General features: G+C 42.6%; 1 protein-coding gene across 5 annotated transcripts in view; it reads left to right on the forward strand.

Moving 5' to 3' along the window:
- nsmaf (neutral sphingomyelinase (N-SMase) activation associated factor) overlaps positions 1 to 27,761 on the forward strand; it is a 152,123-nt gene that overhangs the window by 109,679 nt on the left and 14,683 nt on the right. For 4 of the 5 annotated variants that reach the window (XR_011885587.1, XR_011885584.1, XR_011885590.1 and 1 more), the window contains 2 exons: positions 1,468 to 1,591; positions 7,592 to 7,675. Coding sequence is in view for 1 of the 5 variants with exons in the window: in XM_072254663.1 (XP_072110764.1) it covers positions 1,468 to 1,591; positions 7,592 to 7,675 (208 nt within the window). In the remaining 4 variants the exon portion in view is untranslated. Of the gene's footprint in view, positions 1 to 1,467; positions 1,592 to 7,591; positions 7,676 to 27,761 lie in introns of those variants that run through there. The other variant, XM_072254678.1, reaches the window with a different exon arrangement.

A 27,761-nucleotide genomic window follows, 5' to 3' on the forward strand; every position in this document is an offset into this window, starting at 1 on the left:
ATTTTGGAGAAATTAATGGGGTTAAAAGAATGATAAATTGCCTGGTCTTGATGACCTGTTTACTTGGGTTTTGAACGCAGTGACATTAGAGATGTTGGATGTACTTGCTGTCATGTTCCAAAATTTCAGAGATTGTAGAACAGTTCCCATATTTGTGAAGTAGCAAATTTAAACCCAGGTGAGAAAAGGAGAGTGAAAATGGAGAGCAGTAAACCTGTTAGCCTAACATCAGTAGTAAGGAAATCAATTTTTAAGGAGATAGTTACAGCACGTGGAAAATAATTATTATTAAGCCAAATCAACATGGATTTATGAAAGAGAATCACCTTCAACAGTTTGAAGTTTCAACAAATATAAACTAGAATAGGCAAACCATTGATGTGGTGTACTTCAACTTTCAACAGGACCTTGAAGGGTTATTAAAGGAAATTAATACACAGGTCACAGAAAACTAACATGTAGGTTTCTGCAAGCAAATAGGAATGTGAGCTGTTTATCTATTATTATAGAGGGACTTCATGGGATCATATCTGGTGCACTGCAAACAGTTTTGGTCTCCTTACCTATAGAAGTATTTATCGAGGGAGTGCAGAAAAGATTCATTAGACTGGTTCTTTGGATGGCTTATCTCATATGTGATCAAGTAAGCAAGACATCTTCTCCAGAGTCAGAAAGATTGGGGTGACCTCTATGAAATGTACAAAATTCCACTGGAGTCTTGCACTCAAATCCTGTTACAGTACAGGCCTGCAGCACATCAATTTCTGTTCTGATATAGTTACTGCAATATTTACATACCTGCTCATGATAAGTTTCTGATTAGATGTAAACAAAATTGACTTAAGAGTTTGGCACAGACTAGAAGGGCCGAGATGGCCTGTTTCCTTGCTGTAATTGTTATATGGTTATATGGTTAAAGTTAAATAATGGAGAGTGATGGTAAAAGATGAGGTTTTATTCTAACTGAAGAATTATATGCAGTTAATCTTTTTGCAGGGTTTGAAGTTAGCACCATAAGCTATCCTTGCAATGGATAAATGATGCTGTGTGAATGAAATATGATATTAAAATCTGGAACTAGAATTATTTTAAATTATTGAAGGGGTTTTAATTAAGGAGAAACTGTTTCCTCAGACAAGTGGGTTAGTAGCTAAGTGTGAAAAGTTTAAAATAATTGGCAAAATAGCTAGTAGGGAAATGAGAATATATGTTTCAATGAAAACTTATGATAAGGGTGCACATTTTGTAGGCACTTAGTAAAAGGCAGTGTAGTTTATCTTTTGAAAAGGCTGGATTAATTTAGAGATACTAACATTTCACAACATAAACCTGATTCTGGGGGAAAGTCTGTGGTGTGAAATTAAATTGACCTCTTGTACCTTAAATCTCTGCAATTAACCTGCATTTAGTAAGACCATCTAAAGAGCAGTGATAATAATCTGATTCCTTCTCTGTTTCTCTCGTTAGATATTTTTATTCAGTAGCTTATGGACGACGACAAGATACTTTAATGGGTCATGATGATGCTGTTAGCAAAGTCTGCTGGTTCAATGATAACTTGTACACTTCTTCTTGGGATTCCACAGTCAAGGTTAGTGCTGCTGTTAGTAAGAGCAGTGTTTCATGCAACATAACCAAAGGGTAATGGCTTCTGGACATTGGTGAATTTGCTGCAGGGTCCTCAGTCGCCCTTATTTTATAGCAACTGTCTAAATGTGACTTACCCTTTAAGTTTCTAATGGTCCACTGATTCATGATCCACCACCCTCTACACCTATTCCTTGAAATTGATAGAATAATAATTTCATTGGCTTTGAATCCTTTATCAATCCTTGAAATTGATAGAATAATAATTTCAATGTCAAGGATATGTGAATAAACCCTTTCATATTGCAGTTCACATTCTAACATTACAAATTGGAGTCTTCTTGGAGCTGCTGTCTGCTCTTAAAGTTAATTCTTCACTACCATCCAAGGCTCCAGTTTTCGTATAGATCATTTGAGTTGTTTTGCGCCCTTAGCAAGATTGATGATCAATTTCATCATCTATGGTTTTAGATTTTTTTTTCATATACTTAACACATACAGTACTGTGCAAAAGTAAAGTGAAGATGCTTTCAAAATAATGAAACAGAAGTTTCTAAGTATCAAAAAAATTACTATAAAGAGCAATAAACTCTGCAAGAAATATCAAATCAATATTTGGTGTGACCACCCTTTACTGTTAAAACTGCATCGATTCTCCTGGGTATGCTGTCGTGCTGTTTTATAAGAAAATCAACCAGTAGGTTGTTCCAAGCATCTTGGAGAACTTGCCACATTTCTTCTGCAGACTTTGGCTGCCTTGCATGCTTCTTTTTCTCCAGGTAAACCCAAACATCCTCAATCAGGGATCAGATGCCTAGCTAATAGTATTGCATGATGGATGAGAATCTGGTTAGACTTCTGAGCACTGAGAATTCCACTAATTCTGACCAGATCTCCAACTCCATTTGCATTTGTAGAGAGGTGTACTTGGGTTCAGAAGTTTCTGTGAGTTCAGAGCTGAAAGCAGTGCTGAACTACTTCCGATTTAAAAGTGACGTCAGTCAGATGTATCTTTCATCTGCTGCACTCAGTTTCCATGGCCAACCACTGCATTTCTGGTCCTCAACTTTGCCCATTTCTTTTGTGCTTCTTCAGAAGAGACTGGACAGCACATCTTGAAACTCCAGTCTGCCGCAAAGTTTCTGCCTGGGAGACACCTTGCTGATGCAGGATGACCACCTTGAGTCTTGTTGCTATGCTCACTCTTGCCATAGTGTAAAAATTGATAATTTGAAGGTAAAACTGTCATATGTGCCACACCCTCATCTTTTAGTTTGGTTGTCCTTTGCCAAGTTTGATTTCTTCAGTTTCTGTTTCAGTTAATCAGTTTAGTTCATTCAACTCATTATGTCATTGACCATTAGCATCTGTTTCTTTTTGTTTAGTCATGCACTGGGCTATCTACCTACACTTTATTTGAAAAGTGGTCTTTTACTTAATATGTTACTTTCTTTAATGAAATACAGAAATTTCTCTACTTTTAATGTTTTGGAAAATGAATGTTTGGAAATCTACAATTGGCTCTTTTCTACTGGCAAAAGAGTAAGCATTTAAAACAAAACTTATATAAAAAATCTCGGGTACCTAAGACTTTTGTACAGTATTGTATGACCCCTAACGTGGACAATATTGATTGCTACCATGTATTAATGGCTTTCATTATGAACTTGGACTTGCATTTCCCTGTTATAGGTAGAACCTATAAAAGTGGTAGAACTTCTGCCTTTCCAAAAACAAAAACTGTGCTCATAGTGTCATGGTTTCCCAACTTGCTGATTCTCTTTCTTGGATATGGATTTAGAGGCTGGTACATAAATAATTAGTCATCTACTTTGAGCCTGTTCATTTGTTAAACAAGATCATAACTGATCTGATTATTATTTCAACTCCAGATTTAGGCTAATTGTAAACCTTCATCACCCTGATTATCAAACACCTATCTACTTGCCTTCAAAAAATATTAAAAGATCCTGCTTTAAAATATTCCAAACTCTTCTGAATAGCTTCCACATGGATATCATCAGAGAAAACTTTATTAAAGATAGGGACATGCATCTCTACATTGTGATTAAGAAGATGATCAGACACGAGGTAAACATTTTAAAGAGGCTCCCTGCTTGGCAGCCTTAACTGGTGTTTCTTGAAATGCCCCGGGTTTCCTTCTTTACTGAAGTTCATTGGTGCTGTGGGTTCGTTGTTCATTATCCACCAACAAGGAAGATCAAAGATTCATTCTTTGTGAACTAAATTGTTGTTGCACTTCAAAACATAATTTACCTCTGACATATTCCAAAGAATATTTAACATGCAAGGAAAGTAAAATGGACTTCATTGTCTTCTGCTGCTTAGCCCATCCACTTCAATGCTCACCATGTACAGTCATGCTGTTCAGCACACATGGTTATTTGAGTTACTGTCACCTTCCTATTAGCTTGAACCAGTCTGGCCACTTTGCTCTGACTTCTCTCATTAGGAAGGTGTTTTGGCCCACAGATCTGCCACTCACTAGATGGTTTTTTGCATCATTCTTTGTAAACTCTAGAGACTGTTGTGTGTGAAAATCCCCAAGAGGTCAGCAGTTTCTGAAATACTCAAACTACCCCATCTAGCATACCTAATAAAGTGCCACTGAGGAAAGACATACTGCAATTTACAGCTTCTGAGTTGCAGGAATTATTCTTTCTTATTCTGACTTGTCTGCAATCCTTTAAACAAACTACACCATTTTACTCCAATAAACTTCTTTCAATTTCCACCTTATGAATCACCATTTGTTTAATCCTACTCTGAGTTTAACATGATTATCTCGGGAATGACTTCTCTTTATAGTTACTTTCCTTCTACTTATCCCCTACCCCACTCTACTCCACAAAGCCTTTTTAAAATCTTATTTTAAATGTCCATTTTACCAGCTTCCACATCGATGTTTTGATTACCAAACTCTTTCTAGTATCATTGCATTGCCAGAATGATCTTCTTAAACTTGAATGAGTAATTCTTATCTGTATGTAATTATTGGCCGACTAAAAAGGACATCTTCCTATCTATGTATTAATTCTACACTCTGCTCCAGGTAACTTTTTTCTGTTTAATTCACATTCTTTTCAATTTTAGCATGTTACTCAATTGGAGCTGAATTTCAGTCTCATGTCCTCTTTGTTTTATAGACTGCAGATTGCAGTCTCTAATATAATCTGATTCTGCCCTACTGATGGAAAAAGTTTTCTATGCACTTCACACCTTAATTCTTGTACTTTTAGGTCTCCTCAGGTTGGCATCCAATCCTGAATGGTTCTGTTTTTCGAACTTTTATAGCCCACGTTTAATCTGAGTCATGTGGCTGTTAGCCGAGTTAGCTAACGAGCCAAGTTTGTATACAAGCCCTGGTGAGAAGGTTACATTTGTGAGTACCTGTCCGGGTTTCACTGATGTTAAATATTGTGTGAATGCTATTTATGAATTGATTAAGCAGTTTGTGTGTTTTAAGCCTCCTATTTTACTATGGACGCCGCAGTGATTAAAGTTTGGTGCGATTCGAAGAGATAACTCTTGTGTTTTGAGCAGGATGTTCGTAGGGGAAGATCAGATGGTTGAACAGCATTTTGACCTATCAACTGGTAAAGATGTCATGTTAGCACAGATTAGCAGTGACGTGACTGAAGGTGTGTTACCCAATAAGAACATAAGAAATTGGAGCAGGAATTGGCCATCTGGCCCATCGAGCCTGTTCTGCCATTCAGTAAGATCATGGCTGATCTGGCTTCATCTCTGTTACTTCAGGAGAGCTGGGAGGGGAGGGGCATGGGGAGTCCATATTTTTAGAAAGGGGCTGAGGGCGAAGATTTTAGAGGCAAGTTGTATTAGTTTCTGTCAAATGAGGGACAAGAGTTGTCAGATGTGAAAGGTCTAATGCAGCGGTCCCCAACCACCGGGCCGCGGACCGGTAGCAGGCCGCAGAGCATGCGCTACCGGGCCGCGAGGAAGCGATATGATTTGTTCAGCTGCACCTTTCCTCATTCCCTGTCACGGCCTCTGATCAGCCATTACGCATACAAGGTCATGACTCGCACGTCATCCGTGTCAGGGCAGGAAGGCGATCAACTCCTCAAGCTTGCAAATGACGACGGGCTGAAAAGTATGTTTGACATAACATCTCTGTCGGCATTTTGGATCAAAGTCAAGGCTAAATATCCTGAGATAGCCACGAAAGCACTGAAAACATTGCTTTCATTTCCAACATTTTTCTGCGAAATGGAGTTTTCTGCAATGAATGGAACGAAAACTAAACTGTGGAATAGACTGGACATCAGGAACCCCCTTCAAGTATCATTGTCTCCCAATACCCCTCAATAGGACGGTGTTGTTACAGGGAAACAAGCCCAGGGCTCCCACTGATTCACCGATATTGGTGTGTTGCAATGATTTTATATATTCATACGGGGAAAATATGTGCTGTGCATTTAATATCCAAATATTACTTAAAATGTTATGATGCTATTGACTTATAAGTGACCTATATAACCATATAACAATTACAGCACGGAAACAGGCGAATGCTGCCCTTCTAGTGTCCGTGCCGAACGCTACTCTCACCTAGTCCCGCCGACCTGCACTCAGCCCATAACCCTCCATTCCTTTCCTGTCCATATACCGATCCAATTTTTCTTTAAATGATCATATCGAACCTGCTTCTGTCACTTCTACTGGAAGTTCGTTCAACACTTCAAGCTCCCCTGATAATTGACTTATTATTATATTCATGTGAGGAAAATATGCGCTGTGTGTTTAATATTAAATTCGTTAGATAAACCTTTTTAGAAACAAAATTGAGTGTATTACCCACTTATCACCTATATTCCGGTAGTGATTAACACCCCCACGAACAGAATCGCCAAAAAGGATTTGCTTGAGAGGGGGGGGACTAATTGGCAGGTCACGACACGCATGCACATTGGTGCCCATGCAAGGCTTCATGGTCATTGTAGTTTTTGGGTAAACAACGCATTTGACTGCTACTCTTGTTCGTTGGCAACCCTACCCTCCTCCCCCCCCCCGGGTCGGCCGGTCCACAAGAATATTGTCAATATTAAACCGGTCCGCAGTGCAAAAAAGGTTGGGGATCCCTGGTCTAATGCAGACATCCCACCTCTCCCGGAAGTTCCGGGAGTCTCCCACATATTAATAGTGGCTCGCTGATGCCCGCAAGTTGTATACAATTTCACGGAAATCAATTATTTTGAGAGCAAGCGAGACCAAGCAAGCAAGAGTGCGCGAGCGAGAGAGAAAGCAAGAGCGACCACGAGAGAGAGAGAGCGAGAGTGCGCCATGGGACAGTGTTCCAAAAAAAAAGAAAATATAAAACGTACGTCACCCCAGACCACACTAAAGTATACCCCTGCCTAATAGGGGTCAAAAATAATGACACTGTTGCTCGCTGCGCTGTTTGCAACAGTGACTTTTCTATTGCCCATGGTGGGTTAAGACTGTAAAAGACATGTTGAGTTGAGTTTAACAGGTGTCATTTGTTCATTAGCATAGCTAACGTTATTTAAACTAGCTGGCTAGCTGCTAAGGAGCTACTCTATTGCAGACATCCCACCTCTCCCAGAAGTTCCGGGAGTCTCCCACAATTTGATGGTGCTACCTCCCTGAAATGAAGTTTTGCAGGGTGGAATGTCTGCTAATGGGTCCTTCAGCAGCTGATCAAAATTCTGAGCTGGTTTTGGCTATTACATCACTGGTTGATAACTGCCGAAGTTATCATAGTCTGGGAGTGTTCTCTGGAGACAAGCACATAAGTACTTAAACTCAATATCAGTCATAGCCTAACAATGTATTTTTATATTTACTGATGAGTATGTTGTTTGCTTTCTTAAAAAAAAACTTCTCTTTCTAGTATTGAAAGTCATGTTTGTCATCTCATAAAGCAATTTAACAATATAGAAATTAGATTCAAATGATGAAAAATCATATTTTTGAGTTTTTACCTTTTTTTTACCCATAGGTTTGGAAGTGTGCCTCTGCTGATCTCTCTACCTCAAGGAAGAACAGCTGTGAACTCTTAGCTGAGTTGGAACATGAAGCGGGTGTAAGTAACCAAACTGCAAGTATTTTAATCAGAGGTTTTCCTTCCTTGCCAACTATTGTTGCAAAGTGGGATAAAATGACAGTGTCATTGTTTCAGATGAAGGGAAAAAATAAATCCATTTTGAAGCAAAGAGCAATCTGTATCTTAAAAAAGCATTTATTATGCATTTTACCACCTTGAATAAGCATTTAAAACACAATGAAGTTTAAATTACTTCAATTGTTAAAGAGATTAAACGTAAATCTTAATTAAGGACAACTTAATCAGAACTAGCAAATTGTAATGGTGATTGAAGAAAGAATCTTGTTCAGGACAAAGAGAAAAATTGTGCTTCAGAAAATGACATGGGATTGTTAGGTATCCCTGAACCATTCCCAAACTACTGTAAAGATGAGCAGGAGGTATCCTTGACTTTATTCACTATCTTCCTCTTTCTGTTTCCTTCCTTTTAAGTCTTCTCTCCTGCTTGGGTTGTCTCTCGGGATAGAGGATGACTCATTTCCACTCTGGTTCTTGGTTTTGAGGTGGGTAATAAGGCTTTTTGGTGGGAATCAGAGACTCTTCCACAAATCGGGCAGGTGTTGGTAGCCAGAGAGTGGTTAGTTTGTGACTTGGTCTGCCCATACCACAGTTTATGCAAAGGCTTAATATGCTTCCATTGTATTGTCTTAGAGTTCTCTTAGTGCTCTTACACTAGAGCTGTATGATATAGGTAGTTCAGGTTTCAGAAGCAGTTGGGAGCATGAGGATCACTGTTGCTTGGTAGACAATGAGATTTCAGCTAAGTTTAAGGCATTGATCTTCAAAAACTCTGTTCTTCTATCAACTAAAGGCTGTGGTGGTGAATTTCATTTTTAATGTTTCCCTATGCCAAGAAGTGGCCCCTGAAATATGGGAAGTGGGTTACATTTTCCAGGGTCTTGTTCTGAACATTTATTGTGGAAGAGCAGTGTATGCTGCATATGTTGAAGGTTGGTGTCAGATTTTGGTCATGTGGATACAGAATGTAAAATCTTTTATTTTTGAGTTGGGATATGAATTTCTTAAATTGAGGTTGGTCCAGCGGATGGATGGAAAGGCTATGGGATGGGGTCAAGGGCACTCGCATTAAGAAAGGGGTTATAGTTGAGTCTTTGAGGTATTTCTGTCAGCAGGTGTCAACTGGTACTCTGTCCCAGATAGGTTTACGCAGTTCCCATGCATTTCATGGCTGTTGGCAAGTTGTTCTCTCCATCCACCATTTGTTCCTGTTGCGCCTTTTTTTTCAATTACTCGTAAAGCTGTTATTTTTGCCTGGAGCAAAGATGGAACATCCAATCAAGAAATGGTTTACTCTTGAGGTTAATTAACTAGATGATAATCTGGTAATTGTCATCAAACCAGTCCTGCTGGTTTGAGGAAGTATCTGCAGTCTCTTCACAGGTGCCAGTTATGGTGGCCTTCACAGTAGATGGACACTTTGTGCCTTTTGTAGGCAGGGAGTTGATGTGCTGTCTGTGTGGCATTTTCTGAGAAATCTTACCTTGTCTGCATTCTTGATGTTAAATCTTTTGATGTTTAGAGATTCGTTGTAGAGGTAATGATGTGCGTTAAGCAGTCGAGCAGTTTCAGTGCCCATCAAGTGAGAAAATTTGGAATCCTTTTCTTTGATGATAACATAATCTAGTGTTGAGCCGATGCTTAGATGAAGGGTGTTCCTGCAATATGTGTGTCACTGATAAATTAGGATGATCATGATGACGAGGAACACTAGAAGTATTTTGTCAGGTGAAGGCCCAGATCTTCCTCACTCCTTCCTTGCCTTGCCAGTGGATTGTGTCATAGTCATACTTTATTGATCCTGGGAGAAATTGGTTTTTGTTACAGTTGCACCATAAATAATAAATAGTAATAGAACCATAAATAGTTAAATAGTAATATGTAAATTATGCCAGTAAATTATGAAATAAGTCCAGGACGAGCCTATTGGCTCAGGGTGTCTGGCCCTCCAAGGGAGGAGTTGTAAAGTTTGATGGCCACAGGCAGGAATGACTTCCTATGACGCGCTGTGCTGCATCTCGGTGGAATGAGTCTGTGGCTGAATTTACTCCTGTGCCCACCCAGTACATTATGTAGTGGATGGGAGACATTGACCAAGATGGCATGCAACTTAGACAGCATCCTCTTTTCAGACACTACCGTGAGAGAGTCCAGTTCCATCCCCCCAACATCACTGGCCTTTCGAATGAGTTTGTTGATTCTGTTGGTGTCTGCTACCCTCAGTCTGCTGCCCCAGCACACAACAGCAAACATGATCGCACTGGCCACCACAGACTTGTAGAACATCCTCAGCATTGTCTGGCAGATGTTAAAGGACCTCAGTCTCCTCAGGAAATAGAGACGGCTCTGACCCTTCTTGTAGACAGCCTCAGTGTTCTTTGACCAGTCCAGTTTATTGTTAATTCGTATCCCCAGGTATTTGTAATCTTCCACCATGTCCACACTGACCCTCTGGGTGGAAACAGGTGTCATCGGTACCTTAGCTCTCCTCAGGTCTACCACCAGCTCCTTAGTCTTTTTCACATTAAGCTGCACATAATTCTGCCCACACCATGTGACAAAGTTTCCTACCGTAGCCCTGTACTCAGTTTCATCTCCCTTGCTGATGCATCCAACTATAGCAGAGTCATCCGAAAACTTCTGAAGATGACAAGACTCTGTGCAGTAGTTGAAGTCGGAGGTGTAAATGGTGAAGAGAAAGGGAGACAAGACAGTCCCCTGTGGAGCCCCAGTGCTGCTGATCACTCTGTCGGACACACAGTGTTGCAAGCACACGTACTGTGGTCTGCCAGTCAGGTAATCAAGAATCCATGATACCAGGGAAGCATCCACCTGCATCGCTGTCAGCTTCTCCCCCAGCAGAGCAGGGCGGATAGTGTTGAATGCACTGGAGAAGTCAAAAAACATGACCCTCACAGTGCTCGCTGGCTTGGTCAGGTGGGCGTAGACACGGTTCAGCAGGTAGGTGATGGCATCCTCAACTCCTAGTCGGGGCTGGTAGGCGAACTGGGGGGGATCGAAGTGCGGCCTGACCATAGGCCGGAGCAGCTCCAGAACAAGTCTCTCCATGATGTGGGAGGTCAGTGCCACCAGCCTACAGTCATTGAGACCGCTGGGGCACGGTGTCTTCAGCACAGGGACGAGGCAGGATGCCTTCCACAGTACAGGAACCCTCCGGAGCCTCAGGCTCAGGTTGAATACATGGCAAAGTACTCCACATAGCTGAGGGGCACAGGTTTTGAGCACCCTGGTACTGACACCATCCGGTCCTGCAGCCTTGCTTGGGTTGAGACGTTTCAGCTGTCTTCTCACCTGTTCAGCTGTGACGCCCACTGTGGTGGTTTCGTGTGGGGAAGGGGTATAGTCATGAGAGCAGGGTGGGGGACTGTGAGGAGGGGTAGGAGGGGAGAGTGGAACATGTGTTGGTTGGGGACTGACAACAGATGACTCATGTGGGGAATGGGCAGGGGCCACAATGTCAAATCTGTTAAAGAACAGGTTAAGTTCGTTGGCCCTGTCCACACTGCCTTCCGCTCCTCTGTTGCTAGTTTGCCGGAACCCTGTGATGGTCCTCATTCCCATCCAGACCTCTCTCACGTTGTTCTGCTGGAGTTTCCACTCAAGCTTCCTCCTGTACCTGTCTTTAGCCTCCCTGACCCTGGCTTTCAGGTCCCTCTGTATTGCCTCAGCTCCTCCCTACTTCCATCTCTAAACGCCCTCTTTTTAGCGTTCAGGATGTCCTTAATGCCCTTTGTCACCCATGGCTTGTTATTTGAATAACAAAGGACAGTTCTTGTCAGAACATTGCAGTCCACACAGAAGTTGATGTAATCAGTGATGCACTCTGTGAGCCCATCAATATCCTCTCCACGTGGCTCACAGAGTGCCTGCCAGTCTGTCACTTCAAAACAACCCCGGAGCGCCTCATAAGCCTCCTCCGACTATTTCCTCACTGTCCTCGAGGTTGCAGGTTTACTCTTCACCAGAGGCACGTAGCAGGGTTTTAGATGCACCAGGTTGTGATCTGACCTTCCCAGTGGGGGGAGGGGAGAGGAGCTGTATGCATCCTTAACGTTAGCGTACATCAAATCCAGAGTCCTCTCCCCTCTGGTTGTACAGCTCACATACTGCGTGAAGTTGGGCAGTGTTTTAGCCATGGTAACCTGGTTGAAGTCACCCCAGATGGTAATGAGGGCACTCAGGTGCTGGGTTTGTAATCTGGCAATGATGGTGTAAACGATGTTACACGCCGACGTCGGGTTGGCAGAAGGAGGGATGTTTGGTGGTATCAGAAATGATCTTGCAAGTGTAAGTTGGGACTGGCTGTTCTCTGGCAAAGGTGTACTTGGAAGGTGGGAGGCCTTCAAAAGCAAAATTTTCAGAGCACAAAGCTTGTATGTCCCTGTCAGAATAAAAGCGAAAGAGAACAAGTGTAGAGCACCTGGTTTTCAGAGATATTGAGGTACTAGTTAAGTGAAACCAGGAGGTGCATAGCAGGTATAGGCAGGTAGGAACAAATGAGGAGCTTAGGAGTACAAGAAATGCAAGAGAACACTTAAGAAAGTAATCAGGAAGGCTAAAAGAAAGCATGAAGTTGCTCTAGCAGACAAGGTGAAGGAGAATCCCAAGATTTTCTACATGTATGTTAAGAGCAAAAGGATTGATAGAGACAAAGCTGGTCCTCTGGAAGACCAGGATAGTAATCCATGTGTGGAGTCAAAACAGACAGGGGAGATCTTAAATACATTCATTGCATCTGTATTTACTCAGGAGACAGATACAGAATCTATAGAAGCGAGGCAAAACAGCATCATCTTTTTGGATCCTGTACAGATTACAGAGGAGGAGATGAAATAAATCAGGGTGGATAATTCCCCAGAGCCTGAAAAGTTGTTCCCTCGGACCCAACAGAAGGCAAATGCAAAAATTGTTGGGGCCCTAGTAGAGATATTTAAAACATCCTTAGTGACAGGAGAGGTACTAGAGAATTGAAGGATAGCCAATGTTGTGCTGCTGTTTAAAAAATACATAGAAACATAGAAAACCTAAAGCACATTACAGGCCCTTCAGCCCACAATGCTGTGCTGAACATGTACTTACTTTAGAAATTACCTAGGGTTACCCATAGCCCTCTAGTTTTCTAAAATCCATGTACTTCCTGACTGTACCTACTTCCAAGCACCTTAAAACTGTGCCCTCTCATGTTAGCCATTTCCGCCCTGGGAGAAAGCCCCTGACACAATCAATGCCTCATCAGCTTTTACACCTCTATCAGGTCACCTCTCATCTTCCGTCACTCCAAGGAGAAAAGGTCAAGTTCAATCAACCCATTCTCATAGGGCATGCTCCCCAATTCAGGCGACATCTTTGTAAATCTCCTCGGTACCCTTTCTATAGTTTCCACATCATTCCTGTAGTGAGGTGACCAGAACTGAGCACAGTACTCCAAATGAGGTCTGACCAGGGTCCTATATAGCTGTAACATTACCACTGGGCTCTTGAACTCAATCCCACAGTTGATGAAGGCCAATGCACCGTGCAATTTTTTAACCACACAGTCAACCTGCACAGCAGCTTTGGGTGTCCTATAGACATGAACCCCAAGATCCCTCTGATCCTCCACACTGCCAAGAGTCTTACCATTAATAACCATTAAACCTACCAAAATGAACCACCTCACACTTATCTGGGTTGAACTCCATCTGCCACTTCTCAGCCCAGTTTTGCATCCTATCAATGTCCTGCTGTAACCTCCGACAACCCTCCACAACACCCCAACCTTTGTGCTATCAACAAATTTACTAACCCATCCCTCCACTTCCTCATCCAGGTCATTTATAAAAATCACAAAGAGAAGGGGTCCCAGAACAGATCCCTGAGGCACACCGCTGGTCACTGACCTCCATGCAGAATAAGACCCGTCTACAACCGCTCATTGCCTTCTGTGGGCAAGGCAGTTCTGGATCCACAAAGCAAGGTCACCTTGGATCCCATGCCTCCTTACTTTCTCAATAAGCCTTGCATGGGGTACCTTGTCAGATGCCTTGCTGAAATCCATATGCACTATATTTACTGCTCTCCTTTCAGTGTGTTTAGTCACATCCTCAAAAAATTCAGTCAGGCTCGTAAGGCACTACCTGCCTTTGACAAAGCCATGCTGACTATTCCTAATCATATTATGCCTCTCCAAATATTCGTAAGTCCTGCCTCTCAGGATCTTCTCCATCAACTTACCAACCACTAAGTATGACTCACTGGTCTCTAATTTCCTGGGCTATTTCTACTGCCTTTCTTGAATAAGGGAACAATATCTGCAACCCTCCAATCCTCTGAAACCTCTCCCATCCCCATTGATGATGCAAAAATCATTGCCAGAGGCTCAGCAAACTTCTCCCTTGCCTCCTACAGTAGCCTGGCGTATATCACATCCAGTCCTAGTGATTTATCCAACTTGATACTTTCAAAATGTTCCAGCACATCCTCTTTCTTAATGTCTATATGCTTAAGCTTTTCAGTCCACTGTAAGTCATCCCTACAATTGCCAAGGTCCTTTTCCATAGTGAATACTGAAGCAAAGTATTCATTAAGTACTTCTGCTACCTCCTCCGGTTCCATACACACTTTTCCACCGTCGCACTTGATGGGTCCTATTCTCTCACATCTTATCTTCTTGTTCTTCACATTGTAGAATGCCTTGGGGTTTTCTTTAATCCTGCTCGCCAAGGCCTTCTCATGGCCCCTTCTGGCTCTCCTAATTTCATTCTTAAGCTCCTTCCTGCTAGCCTTATAATCATCTAGATCTCTATTATTGCCTAGTTTTTTGTACCTTTCATAAGCTTTTCTCTTCTTCTTGACTAGATTTTCAGCAGCCTTTGTACACCATGGTTCCTGTACCCTATCATCCTTTCCCTGTCTCATTGGAATGTACCTATGCAGAACACCATGCAAATATCCCCTGAAAATTTGCGACATTTCTGCTTTACATTTCCCTGAGAAAATCTGTTCCCAATTTATGCTTCCAAGTTTCTGCCTGATAGCTTCATATTTCCCCTTACTCCACAAACACTTTCCTAACTTGTCTGTTCCTATCCCTCTCAAATGCTATGGTGAAGGAGATAGAATTGTGATCACTATCTCCAAAATGCTCTCCCACTGAGAGACCTGACACCTGACTAGGTTCATTTCCCAATACCAGATCAAGTACAGCCTCTCCTCTTGTAGGTTTATCTACATATTGTGTCAGGAAACCTTCCTGAACACACCTATCAAACTCCACCCCATCTGAACCCCTCACTCTAGAGAAATGCCAATCGATATTTGGGAAATTACAATCTCCCACCATGACAACCCTGTTATTATGGCATTTTTCCAGAATCTGTCTCCCTATCTGCTCCTTGATGTCCCTGTTACTATTGGGTGGTCAATAAAAAACACCCAGTAGAGTCATTGACTCCTTCCTCTTCCTAACTTCCACCCACAGAGACTCAGCAGACAATCCTTCCATGACTTCCTGCTTTTCTACAACCGTGGCACTATCTCTGATCAGCAGTACCACACCCCCACCTCTTTTGCCTCCCTCCCTGTCCTTTCTGAAGCATCTAAAGCCTGGCACTCTAAGTAACCATTCCTGTCCCTGAGCCATCCAAGTCTCTGTAATGGCCACAACATCATAGCTTCAAGTACTGATCTCATCCACTTTGTTCATGACACTCTTTGCATGAAGCAAGGAGTATCATCTAGGCACATCTCAAACCATCAGTCTGAGAGTATCCCTTCTCTATCACCTGCCTAACCTCCCTCTCACACTGTCTGCAAGCTTTCTCGATTTGTGAGCCAGCTGCCCCTTCCTCCATCTCTTTGGTTCCCACCCCCGAGCGATTCTAGTTTAAACTTTCCCCAATAGTCTTAGCAAACCTCCCTGCCTGGATACTGATCCCCCTCGGATTCAAGTGCAACCCATCCTTTTTGTACAAGTCACTCCTGCCCTAAAAGAGGTCCCAATGATCCATAAATCTGAATCCCTGCCCCCTGCTCCAATTCCTCAGCCACGCATTTAACTTCCACCTCACTCTATTCCTATGCGTACTCACTGGCTCGTGGCGCAGGCAGTAATCCTGAGATTACTACCTTTGAGGTCCTGCTTTTCAACTTCCTTTCTAACTCCCGGTGGTTTGTTTTCAGGACCTCCTCCCCTTTTCCTACCTATGTCGTTGGTACCAATATGTACCACCACCTCTGGCTGTTCACCTTCCCACTTCTGGATGTCATGGACATGATCAGAAACATCCCGGATCCTGGCACGGGAGGCAAACTACCATCCGTGTTTCTTTCCTGCGTCTACAGAATCGACTGTCTGACCCCCTAACTATAGAGTCCCTTATCACTGCTGCCATCCTCTTCCTTTCCCTCCCCTCTGAGCCACAGAGCCAGACTCTGTGCCAGAGGTGTGACCACTGTTGCTTCCCCCAGGTAGGTCATCCCCTCCCACAGTACTCAAACAGGAGTACTTATTGTCAAGGGGAACAGCCACAGGGGTACTGTCTAGTATCTGACTCTTGCCCTTCCCTCTCCTGACTGTTACCCACTTACCTGTCTCCTGAGGCCCCGGTGTGACTACTCTCTGTCACCTCCTCACTTTCCCTGACTAAACGAAAGTCATTGAGCTGCATCTCCAGTTCCCTAACCCGGACACTAAGGCACTGCAGCTTGACACACCTGGCACAGATGTGGCTGTCCAGGATGCTGGGAGTCTCCTGGACATCCCACATCTGACACCCAGTACAGAACACTGGCGTCACAGACATACTTGCTATTCATATACTTCACAAGTTACTTGCCTTGCTTTGACCCGTTATCACTGAAGCCCCATTGAGCCAAAGCCTTTGACTCCCTCTACTCTGTTGCCTGCTTTATAAAGCTGTCTTTTTAAACTCTCCGCCGGTCTAACTTGCTGGTGTCCACGTGCCTGCGCAGTGGTTCCTTGATCAAACTGTCAAAGAGAAAATAATCTCCTTTTAAACACTCCTGCTAGTCTAACTCACTGACATCCACGCGCCTGCACAGTCGTTCCTCGATCCTCTAAACATAAACCAGGAAATTATAGGCCAGTGAATCCGACATCAGTTGTGGGGAAAGTTATTGAAAGGTGTTCTAAGAGATAGTGTGTATAAGTATTTGAATAGACATGAACATTAAGGTTAGTCAGCATGGCTTCGTGCGTGGTGGGTCAGTTTAAACCAATCTTAAGAGTTTTTCGAGGAGGTTACCAGGAAAGTAGATAAAGGCAAGCCAGTTGGTGTTGTCTACATGAACTTTAGTAAGGCATTTGACAATATCCTGCATGGGAGGCTGGTCTAGAAGGTTCAGTGGCTCGACATTCAGGGTGAGTTAGTAAATTGGATTAGACATAGGCTGTGTGGGAGAAACCAGAGAGTGGCAGTAGAGGGTTGTCTCTCTGACTGGAGACCTGGTGTGCCACGGGGATCGGTTTTGGCTCCTTTGTTGTCCGTCATCTATATCAATGATTTGGATAGTGTTAACTGGATCAGTAAATTTGCAGATGGCCTTCGAGATTGGGGGAGTAGTGGACAGTGAGGTAGGCAATCATGGCGTGCAGAGGAATCTGCATCCACTGGAAAAGTGGGCAAAAAAATTGTAAGTGCGAGGTTTTGCACTTCGGTAGGATCAACCAGGGTAAGTCTTACACAGTGAAAGTTAGGGCACTGTGGAGTGTGGTAGAACGAAGGGATCTGGGAATACAGGTATACAATTTGTTGAAAGCATTGCAAGTGTATAGGGTCGTAATGAAAGCTATTGAACATTGAATGTATTGTGATCAAAAGATGGGATGTTATGTTGAAGTTCTATAAGACTCGGGCTGCCTAATTTGGGGTATTGTCTGCAGTTTTGGTTACCTACCTACGGGAAAGATGTAAATAAAGTTGAAAGAGTGCAGAGAAAATTTACAAAGATGTTGTCGGGTCTGGAGGATCCAAGTCATATGGAAAGATTTAATAGGTTAGTTCTGTATTCTTTAGAATGTAGAAGATTGAGAGGAGATTTGATAGAGGTATACAAAATTATGAGGGGTATAGATAGGGTAATGCAAGCAGGCTTTTTCTACTTCAGTTGGGTGGAGTACAACCAGAGGTCATGGCTTAAGGTTGAAACATGAGAAATTTAAGGGAAAACATGAGGGGAAACCATGAAACCATAAGACATAGGAGCAGAATTAAGCCATTCAGCCCATCAAGACTGCTTTGTCATTCCATCATAGCTGATTCCCGATCCCACTCAACCCCATACACCTGTCTTCTCACCATAACCTTTGATGCCCTGACCAATCGGAAAACTATCAATTTTCACTTTAAATATACCCACGGTCTTGGCCTCCACAACTGTCTGTGACAGAGCATTCCACAGATTCACTGCTCGCTGGCTAAAAAATTCCTCCTTACCTCTGTGCTAAAGGGTTGCCCTTCAGTTCTGAGGCTGTGTCCTCTCATTCAGGACAATGCCACCAGAGGAAGCATCCTCTCCACATCTGCCTTATCCAGTCCTTTCAACATTCAGTAGGTTCAGTGAGATCCCCATACATTCTTCTTCTAAATTCCAGTGAGTACAAGCCCAAAGCTGCCAAACACTCCTCATATGTTAACCCCTCCATTTCCAGAATCATCCTTGTGAACCTCCTCTGAACTCTCCCCAATGACAACACATCCTTTCTGACATATAGGGCACAAAACTGTTGGCAATACTCCAAGTGCAGCCAGACTAGTGTCATAAAGCCTCAGCATTATCTCCTTGCTTTTATATTCTATTCCCCTTGAAATAAATGCCTTCTTTACCACAGACTCAACCTGTGAATTAGCCTTCTGGGAGTCTTGCATAAAGACTCCTAAATGCCTTTGCACCCCTAATGTTTGAATTTTCTCCCCATTTAGATAATAGTCTGCACTATTGCTCCTCTTACCAAAATGTGTTAGCATACATTCCCCCAACACTGTATTCCATCTGCTACTTTTTTGCCCATTCTTCCAATTTGTCTTAAGTCCTGCAGCAATTGCATTGCCTCCTCAGCACCTCCTACCCCTCCACGTATCTTCGTACCATCCGCATGCTTTGCCACAAAGCCATCAATTCCTTCATCTAAATCATTGACAAACAATGTGAAAAGTGGTGGTTCCAATACTGACCCCTGAGGAACACCACTAGTCACTGGCAGCCAACCAGAAAAGGCCCTCTTTATTCCCCCTTGCTGCCTCCTGCCTGTCAGCCATTGCTGTATCCATGCCATTATCTTTCCTGTAATACCATAGGATTTTATCTTGTCAAGCAGCCTCATGCGTGAGGTGCCTTATCAAACCTGGCAGTCAAATGCCTTCTGAAAATCTAAGTAAGTGACATGTACTGCCTCTCCTTTGTCCACCCTGCTTGTTACTTCCACGAAGAACCCTAACAGATTTGCCAGGCATGATTTTCCTTTACCGAAACCACGCTGACTTTGACAAGTACCCTAAAACCTCATCCTTACTAATGAACTCCCACACTTTCCCAACCACTGAGGTTAGGTTAACTGGCCTATAATTTCCTCTCTTTTGTTGTCCTTCCTTCTTAAGGAGTGGAGTAACGTCCATTATCCATTACCAAAGACCCAAACATTGCTGTCAGAATCACAGATGTTGATGAGATGGTATATAGCTGTGGGATAGTTTTAGCTATTTGAATTATGTCAAAATAAAAACCATGTAACCATAACAACATCTATGTAAGCAAGATTAAGGAAATGATTGTGGACTTTTTGATGGGGAAGTAAGGCAAATTCCAATCCTTACTGAAGGGTCAGAGGTGGAAAGGGTGAATAGCTTCAAGTTCCTAGGCGTCAACATCTTGGAGAAGCTATCTTAGGCCCAGCACATAGCTGCAACCACAAAGAATGTATATCAGCATCTTTACCTTTTAGGAAACTTAGGGAGATTTGGTATGTCATTGAAGATTCTAACAAATGACCAGATGCGTCACTGCCTGGTACGGGAATTACAAGACATCTGACCGCTACGATTGCAAGAATTGCTGAGAGGATCATCGGGGTCTCTCTTCCACCCAGTTGAGATATTTACTAGTAGAGCTGTCTACACAGGGCCCTTAGCATTACCAAGAGTCTCTCCCACAACCTCTTTGACCCCTTAATAGTCTGCAATGTTGTTCCTTTTACCAAAATGCAGTGTCATACATTTCCCAACACTGCATTCCATCTGCCACTTTTTCGCCCATTTTGCCCATTCTTCCAATTTGTCTTAAGTCCTTCTGCAATTGCATTGCTTCCTCAGCACTACCTTCCCCTCCACCTATCTTCGTATCATCTGCAAACTTTGCTACAAAGTCATCAATTCCATTATCTAAATCATTGATAAATTATGTGATAAGTAACCATATCAAAATTGACCTCTGAGGAACACCACTAGCCAATCAGAAAAGACCCCCTTTATTCCTACTTGCTGCTTCCTGTCTGTCAGTCATTCCTCTATCCATGTCAGTATCTTTCCTGTAATGTCATGGGATTTTATCTTGTTAAGCAGCTTCATGTGTGGGACCTTATCAAATGCTTTCTGAAAATACAAGTATATATCATCCACTGTCTATCCTTTGTCCACCTTGCTTGTTACTTCCTTAAAGAACTCTAAACAGATTTGTCAAGCAAAATTTTCCTTTTCCTTTACAGAAATCATGCTGACTTATTTTATCATTAGTCTCCAAATACCCCGAAACCTCATCCTTAAGAATAGACTCCAACACTTTCCCAACCACAGAGTTTGGCTAAATGGCCTATAATTTCCTTTTTTTGCCTTCCTCCCTTCTTGAAGAGTGGAGTGACATTTGCAATTTTCCAGTCTCCAGAACCAAACCAGAATCAAGTGATTCTTGAAACATCATGATCAATCCATCTGCTGTGTCTTCGGCAACCACTCTTGGAACTCTGGGATGTAGTCTATCTGATCCAAGTGACTTAATCAACTTAACGTCTTTCAGTTTGCCTCGTATTTTTTCCTTTGTAATAGCAATGCCACTCATTCCTGCTCCCTGACACTCACGGACCTCTGGCACACTGCTAGTGTTTTCCAACATGAAGACTGATGCAAAGTACCTATTAAGTTCATCTGTCATTTCTTTGTCCTCCATTGCTACTTCACCAGCATCATTTTCAAGATCAACTTGCACCTCCCTTTTACTCTTTATATAACTGGAAAAAAACTTTTTGGTATCCTGCTTTATATCATTAGCTAGTTTGCCCTCATATTTCATTTTTTCCCTTCTTATGGCTTTTTTAGTTACCTTTTGTTGGATTTAAAAAAACTTCCCAATCATCCATCTTCCCACTCACTTTTGCTGCATTATATACCTTTTCCTTGTTTTTTATGCAGTCCTTAACTTCCCTTGTCAGCCATGGTTCCTACCCCTGCCATTTGAGAACATCTACTCCTGTGAGACAGATCTATCCTGTGCCTTGTGAATTATTGTCAGAAACTTCAGCCACCTCTGCTCTGCTCTGATCCCCTCCCAGAGACCCTTCCAGTCCACCTGGGCAAGCTCATCTCTCTTGCCTCTAATTTCTTTTATTCCATTATGATACTGATACAGGTAACTTACATTTCTCCCTCTCAAATTGCAATATGAATTCAATCATATTATGATCACTGCTTCTAAGGGCCCCTTTACCTTCAGCTCACTAATAAAATCTGGGTTATTAAACAACAGCCAATCTAAGATGGCCTTTCCCTGAGTATGCTCAAGCACAAACTGCTCTAAAAAGCCACCTCGTTGGCATTCAACAAATTCCCTCTCTTGTGATCTGATACCAACCTGATTTTCCCAATCCCCTGGTATTTTGAAGTCCCCCATTACAATTGTGACATTACCCTTACTACATGTCTTTTCCAACTTCCTTTACAATTTCAACCTGACATCTTGGCTACTACTTGGAGGGCTATATATGATTCCGATGTTTTATTTTTGCAGTTTCTTAACTCCTCCGACAAAGATTAGACATTTTCTGACTCTATCTCACCTCTTTCTAAAGATGTAATTCTATCTCTTACCAACAGAGCCACTCCACTGCCTATATCTTCCTGCCTGTCCTTTCAATACAAAGTATATCCTTTAATGTTAAGCTCCCAACTATGACCTTCTTTCAGCCATGACACAGTGATGCCCACAACGTCATACCAACCAATCTCGAATTGCGCTACATAAGAACATAAGAAATAGGAGCAGGAGTAGGCCACCTAGCCCATCGAGCCTGATCAATAAGTTCATGGCTGATCTAGCCATGAACTCACCTCCATCTACTTACCTTTTCCCCATAACCCGGAATTCCCCTACTACGCAAAAATCTGTCCAACCTTGTCTTAAATATATTTACTGAGGTAGCCTCCGCTGCTTCATTGGGCAGAGAATTCCACAGATTCATCACTCTCTGGGAAAAGCAGTTCCTCCTCATCTGCGCCCTAAGTCTACTCCCCCAAATCTTGAGGCTATGTCCCCTAGTTCTAGTCTCATCTACCAGTGGAAACAACTTTTATGCCTCTATCTTATCTATTTCTTTAATAATTTTATGTTTTTATATCATCTCCCCTCATTCTTCTGAATTCCAGCAAGTACAGTCCCAGGCAACTCAATCTCTCCTCCTAGTCTAATCCTCTCATCTTTGGAATCAACCTGGTGAGCCTCCTCTACACCGCTTGCAAAGCTAGTATATCCTTCCCCAAGTAAAGAGATCAGAACTGCACGGAGTACTGCAGGTGCAGCCTCACCAGTACGTTGAACAGTTGCAGCATAACCTCCCTGCTCTTAAATTCAATCCCTCCAGCAATGAGGCCCAACGTTCCATTTGACTTCTTGATAACCTGCTGCCCCTGCAAACCAACCTTTTTGGTTCGTGCACTAGCACTCCCAGATCCTTCTGCACTGCAGCATGCTGCAATTCTTTACCATTTAAATAATAACATGCTCTTTCATTTTTCCTTCCAAAGTGGTTGACCTCGCATTGACTAACATTGTACTCCATCTGCCTGACCCTTGCCCACTCACTTAACCTATCTATGATATATCTCTCTGTATCTTCTGCACAATTTACTTTTCCACTCAATTTAGTATCATTGGCAAACTTATATACAGTACACTCGGCCCCCTCTTTTAGACTGCTAATGTATATCATGAACATTTGTGGGTGCAGCATCGACCCTGCGGCACACCGCTCACCACTGATTGCCAACCAGAGTAACACCCATGTATCCCAACTCTCTCTTTTCTATTAGTTAACCAATCTTTTATTCATGCTAATACATCACTCCCAAATTATGCGTCCTTATCTTATGGGTAAGTCTTTTATGTGGCACCTTATCAAAAGCTTTCTGGAAATCCAAGTAAATAACGTCCATCTGTTCTCCTCCATCCACTGAGCTCGTTAAAGAAATCCAGTAAGTTCATCAAACAGGACCTGTCTTTACTGAATCCATGCTGTGTCTGCCTGATGGATCCATTTCTTTCCAGATGCCTCGGTATTTCTTCTTTAATGATAGCTTCGAGCACTTTCCCAGCTGCAAATGTTAAACTAACTGGCCTATCGTTACCTGCCCTTTGTCTACATCCTTTTTTTGAACGTGACGTTCGCCATCTTCCAATCTGCCAGGGCCTGCCCAGAGTCCAGAGAATTTTGGTAAATTATTACCAAAGCCTCTACTATAGCTTCTGCCATTTTTTTCAGTACCCTGGGATGCATTCCTTCAGGACCAGGGGAATTATCTATCCTCAGTCCCACAAGTTTGCTCAACACTACCTCTTTAGTGATAGCTATTGTATCGAGGTCCTCACCTCCCATCACATCCATAACATCTCTCTTTGGCATGTTAGACATGTCCTCCACCATGAAAACTGACAAAAAAAAGTCATTCAGAGCTTCTGCCATTTCCTCATTACCCAGTATCAATTCCCCCTTCTCGTCCTCCAAGGGACCTACGTTCACTTTAGCCATCCTTTTCCGCTTTATATAATTATAAAAACTTTTACTATCCATTTTTATATTTTGTGCTAGTTTATTTTCATAATCTAACTTCCCTTTCTTTATTGCTTGCTATGTGGTTCTTTGTTGCTTTTTAAAGGTTTCCCACTACTCTTGTATGCATGAGCTTTTAGTTTGATGCCTTCTTTTATTTCCTTAGTTCTCCAAGGCTGGCTCTCCCCAGCCTTACTGTCCTTGCCTTTAATTGGAATATACTTTTGTTGAGCACCGTGAAAAATCTCTTTGAAAGTCTTCCATTATTCTTCAACCGTCCCACTGAATACCCTTGGTTCCCAGTCTACACTAGCCAAATTCTCCCTCATCACATTGTAGTCTCCATTGTTTAGGCATAATGCACTGGTTTTCCATTGAACTATTGCACCCTCCATTTGTATGAGAAATTCAATCATACTGTGATCACTCTTTCCAAGAGGATCCCTAACTACAAGATCATTTATTTTACCTGTCTCATTGCATAGGACCAGATGTAAGATAGCACGTTCTCTTGTAGGTTCAGTAACACATTGTTCAAAAAAGCCATCACGGATGCATTCTATGATGTCTTCAAGTCTGCCTTGACCAACTTGATTCACCCAATCTTTGTGTAAGTTGAAGTCCCCCATGATAACTGCTGTTCCATTCTTGCGTGCCTCAGATATTTCTCTGTTTATTGCCTGTGCTATTGCAATGTTTTTATTCAGTGGCTGATAGACAACTTCCACCAGTGTTTTTTTTCTCTTTACTATTCCTAATCTCTACCCAGGTGGATTCAACATTCCGCTCCTTTGATCTTGTATCATCTCTCACTATCACACTGATCTCATCTTTAATTAAGAGCACTATCCCACTTCCCTTTCCTTCCTGCCTATCCTTCTGTATTACCCAATATCCTTGGATATTTAATTCCCAATCCTCTCCGCCCTGCAACCACGTCTCTGTAATGGCCACTAAATCATATCTCTTTATACTGATTTGTGCCACAAGTTTAATGACCTTGTTTCAAATACTACGGGGATTCAAATAAGGTGCCATTCCACTCATTGTGCTTTTAAAATCTTGTAATCTTTTACTCTTTTGCACTTGACTTTTCTTCACTCCACTCTCACTTTTCTGTTTTTTTATCTTTTGCTTTATCTTTATCCACGCTTTCCTGGTTCAGTTTCCCAAGATTTCAAACCCACTTCTCCCATACCAATCTGCAAGCCTTACATTTGACTGTCTAATCTTCTTAACCCTGTGCCAGTTTGCACGTGGCACAGGCGGTAATCCAGAGATTACCACCTTTTTGGTTCTGCTTTTTAATTTAGCCCCTAGCTGCTCAAATTCCCTCATCAGAATTTCTTTCCTCATTCTACCTGTGTTGTTGATACCCACATGGACCATGACAACTGGATCTTTCCCCTCCCACTGCAAGTTCCTCTGCAGGTCATATAAGATGTCCTGAACCCAGGCACCAGGCAGGCCTCACAGCCTTCGCGACGCTCTGTCCTCGTGACAGAGAGCTCTGTCTAATCCCCTGACTATACTATCCCCAATTTCCATTACATTTATCTTTCTTTTCCCCTCTCTTGAATGGCTCCCTGAATTACAGTGCCACAGTTAGGTTGCTCATCCTTCCTACAGCCCCCACTCTCATCTACACAGGGAGCAAGAATGTCTGACCTGTTGAACAAGCTCAAGGGCTGAGGCTCCTGTAGCACTGTCTCTTGGATCCCACTGCCTGTCTCACTCACAGTCATGCCCCTCTTCTCCCTGACCACAGACCGAATTTGAGGTAGCTAATCTAATGGATGTGACTACCTCCTGAAACAGAGAATCCAGGTAACTCTTCCTCCTCCCTGATGTGCCGCAGTGCTTGAAGCTCAGATTCCAGTTCATCAACTTTGAGCCTGAGTTCCTCGAACAGCCAACACTTGCTGCAGATGTGGTCACCAGGAACCACAATGGGCTCCACCAGCTCCCACATCATGCAGCTACAGCACATCACCCTACTTTATTTAATTAGCTGTAATTTAGTGACTTTTTATTCAACCACTACAAGAGCTTTAACTGCTACTCACCTGTGCCTCCTCACCAAAGCCTCTTGAGCCAAAGCATCAAGTTCCCACTCCTACACTGGTCCACTCACACAGTGGCTGCTGTGCTTTGACCTGCTTTACTTTTATTTACTCCTTTTAATGAATTGCGAATTGATTGGTCTGTCATTAATGCATCGAGCCCCGTGAAGTACTCCTTTTTTTAAACTTTCCTCCCTGACCTGTGTGAAGCTCTTTCTCTCTGCGAATCAGTTGGTGTGCCAGGCCCCGTGAAATGCTCCTTTTTTTTAAACCCTTCTCCCCGACCTATGCAAAGCTCTCCCTCTTTGAATTGATTGGTCCGCCACTAAGGCCACGAGATCATCCACCTAATTCTGAATGCTAAGTGCATTTAAATATAGCACCTTCAGTCCTGCATTCTTCGCACTTCTTAATTTTGTCTCTGTGGTACAATTTAACTCTTTGCACTGTCTGCATTTGTACCCAATCATTGGCTTGTCCTTCCTTTCATTCATATTACACCCATCATCTACTTGTAAACCTGCTTGCTCATCCTCAGCTCTCTGATATTGGCCCAAGAGCGAGAAATGTGCCAATGTTTGGCCATTGTTGGAGTGGACTTGGAGCTGATTCGAAATGGCAGATCCAAGGTGAGGCGAGCCGAGATGGAGGAGTACAGGCCAAAAGCAAGGAACAGGCTGATGTTTGACTGATTTAAGTGCTTGGCCACATTGGCAAGGTTGAGTATGAGCTGAATCGAGGCGGCTGGGCCTGGGCCCAAGAGCGCATTGAAACGGCAGGGCCTGAGTCCAAGAGTGAGGAACTTGCCAATGAACGGCCAATTTAAGTGTCGGGCCCCATTGAAAAGATTAAGGCGTTGAGGTCAATGGTGAGTGACAGGCCAGTGTTCAGCTTGGTGAGATTTACTCATCTCTATACTGAACTGAGGCTATGGCCTACAACTAATGGGCTCCTGGACCAGCTGCAGCGATGAACTGGCTTCACGGCTATAGACTCACTTTTGTGAACGTCAATTCTGAATGTTATTTGCTTACTTTTTATTGTTTGCACGATTTGGTTTTTTTCCCACATTGTCTGTTTGACATTCTTTTTTTAATGAGTTCTATTGGTCCTCTTTGTTCTGCGGAGCCGCCTGTAAGGAGATGAATCTCAGGGTTGTATATAGCATACATACTTTGAACTTTGCATCTTGAATAATAAGTTCAGTTTTCACAACCACACAGCTGCAACTGGCCACACAGTCATGAATGTATAGGGTATAGAGTAGGAACTGAGGACTCAGCCTCGTGGGGCACTAGTGTTGAGGATAATCATGGCAAAGGTCACACACTACTGGCTAAGACATTGTTCTTCATGCTCTTATTCAGTTGTTTTTGTCATATCATGTAATGTCATCTGCACGCCTTGAATTATTGATGTGTAGACTTGCTTTGCACACTGCCCAAACCTCTTCCAGTTCAGCTATCCACTGTTTATTTGCCTGCTTCAAATATTGATATGGAAAAGATGTCAAAAGCAAAAAGCAGCCAGTGCTGAAAACGTTCTGCTGTTCAAGCAGTATCAGTGGAGAGAGGAAAAGTATTTTAATGTTTTAGGTCCATAAACCAGAAAAGATATAGTAATGAGATGTATTTTCACTTTGTTTATTTTCCTATGCTGAACCATTCTCTTGCCTGGATATTTTCCTCACTTCAACCTCTTTCCTCTGAAGAAAAGATAAATATGCTCCATTTATCCTTTGGAGTCTTGCTTCCTTATCTGAGAACTCCGGAGTTCTTCAAATTAGTTGTTTATTTCTTTTGGCCTTTTCCTTCACAGCGTCGTTCTTCTCTTGATTGATCAAAAAAAAAGTTACTGCAACAAATGTGATGGATGCCTAAATGGATATTCCCTAAATTAAGCACTTTTTTCCAGCCTTATTCACTTTTCTCAA

Source organism: Mobula birostris, chromosome 1, assembly GCF_030028105.1.
Source record: "Mobula birostris isolate sMobBir1 chromosome 1, sMobBir1.hap1, whole genome shotgun sequence".
NCBI lineage: Eukaryota > Metazoa > Chordata > Chondrichthyes > Myliobatiformes > Myliobatidae > Mobula > Mobula birostris.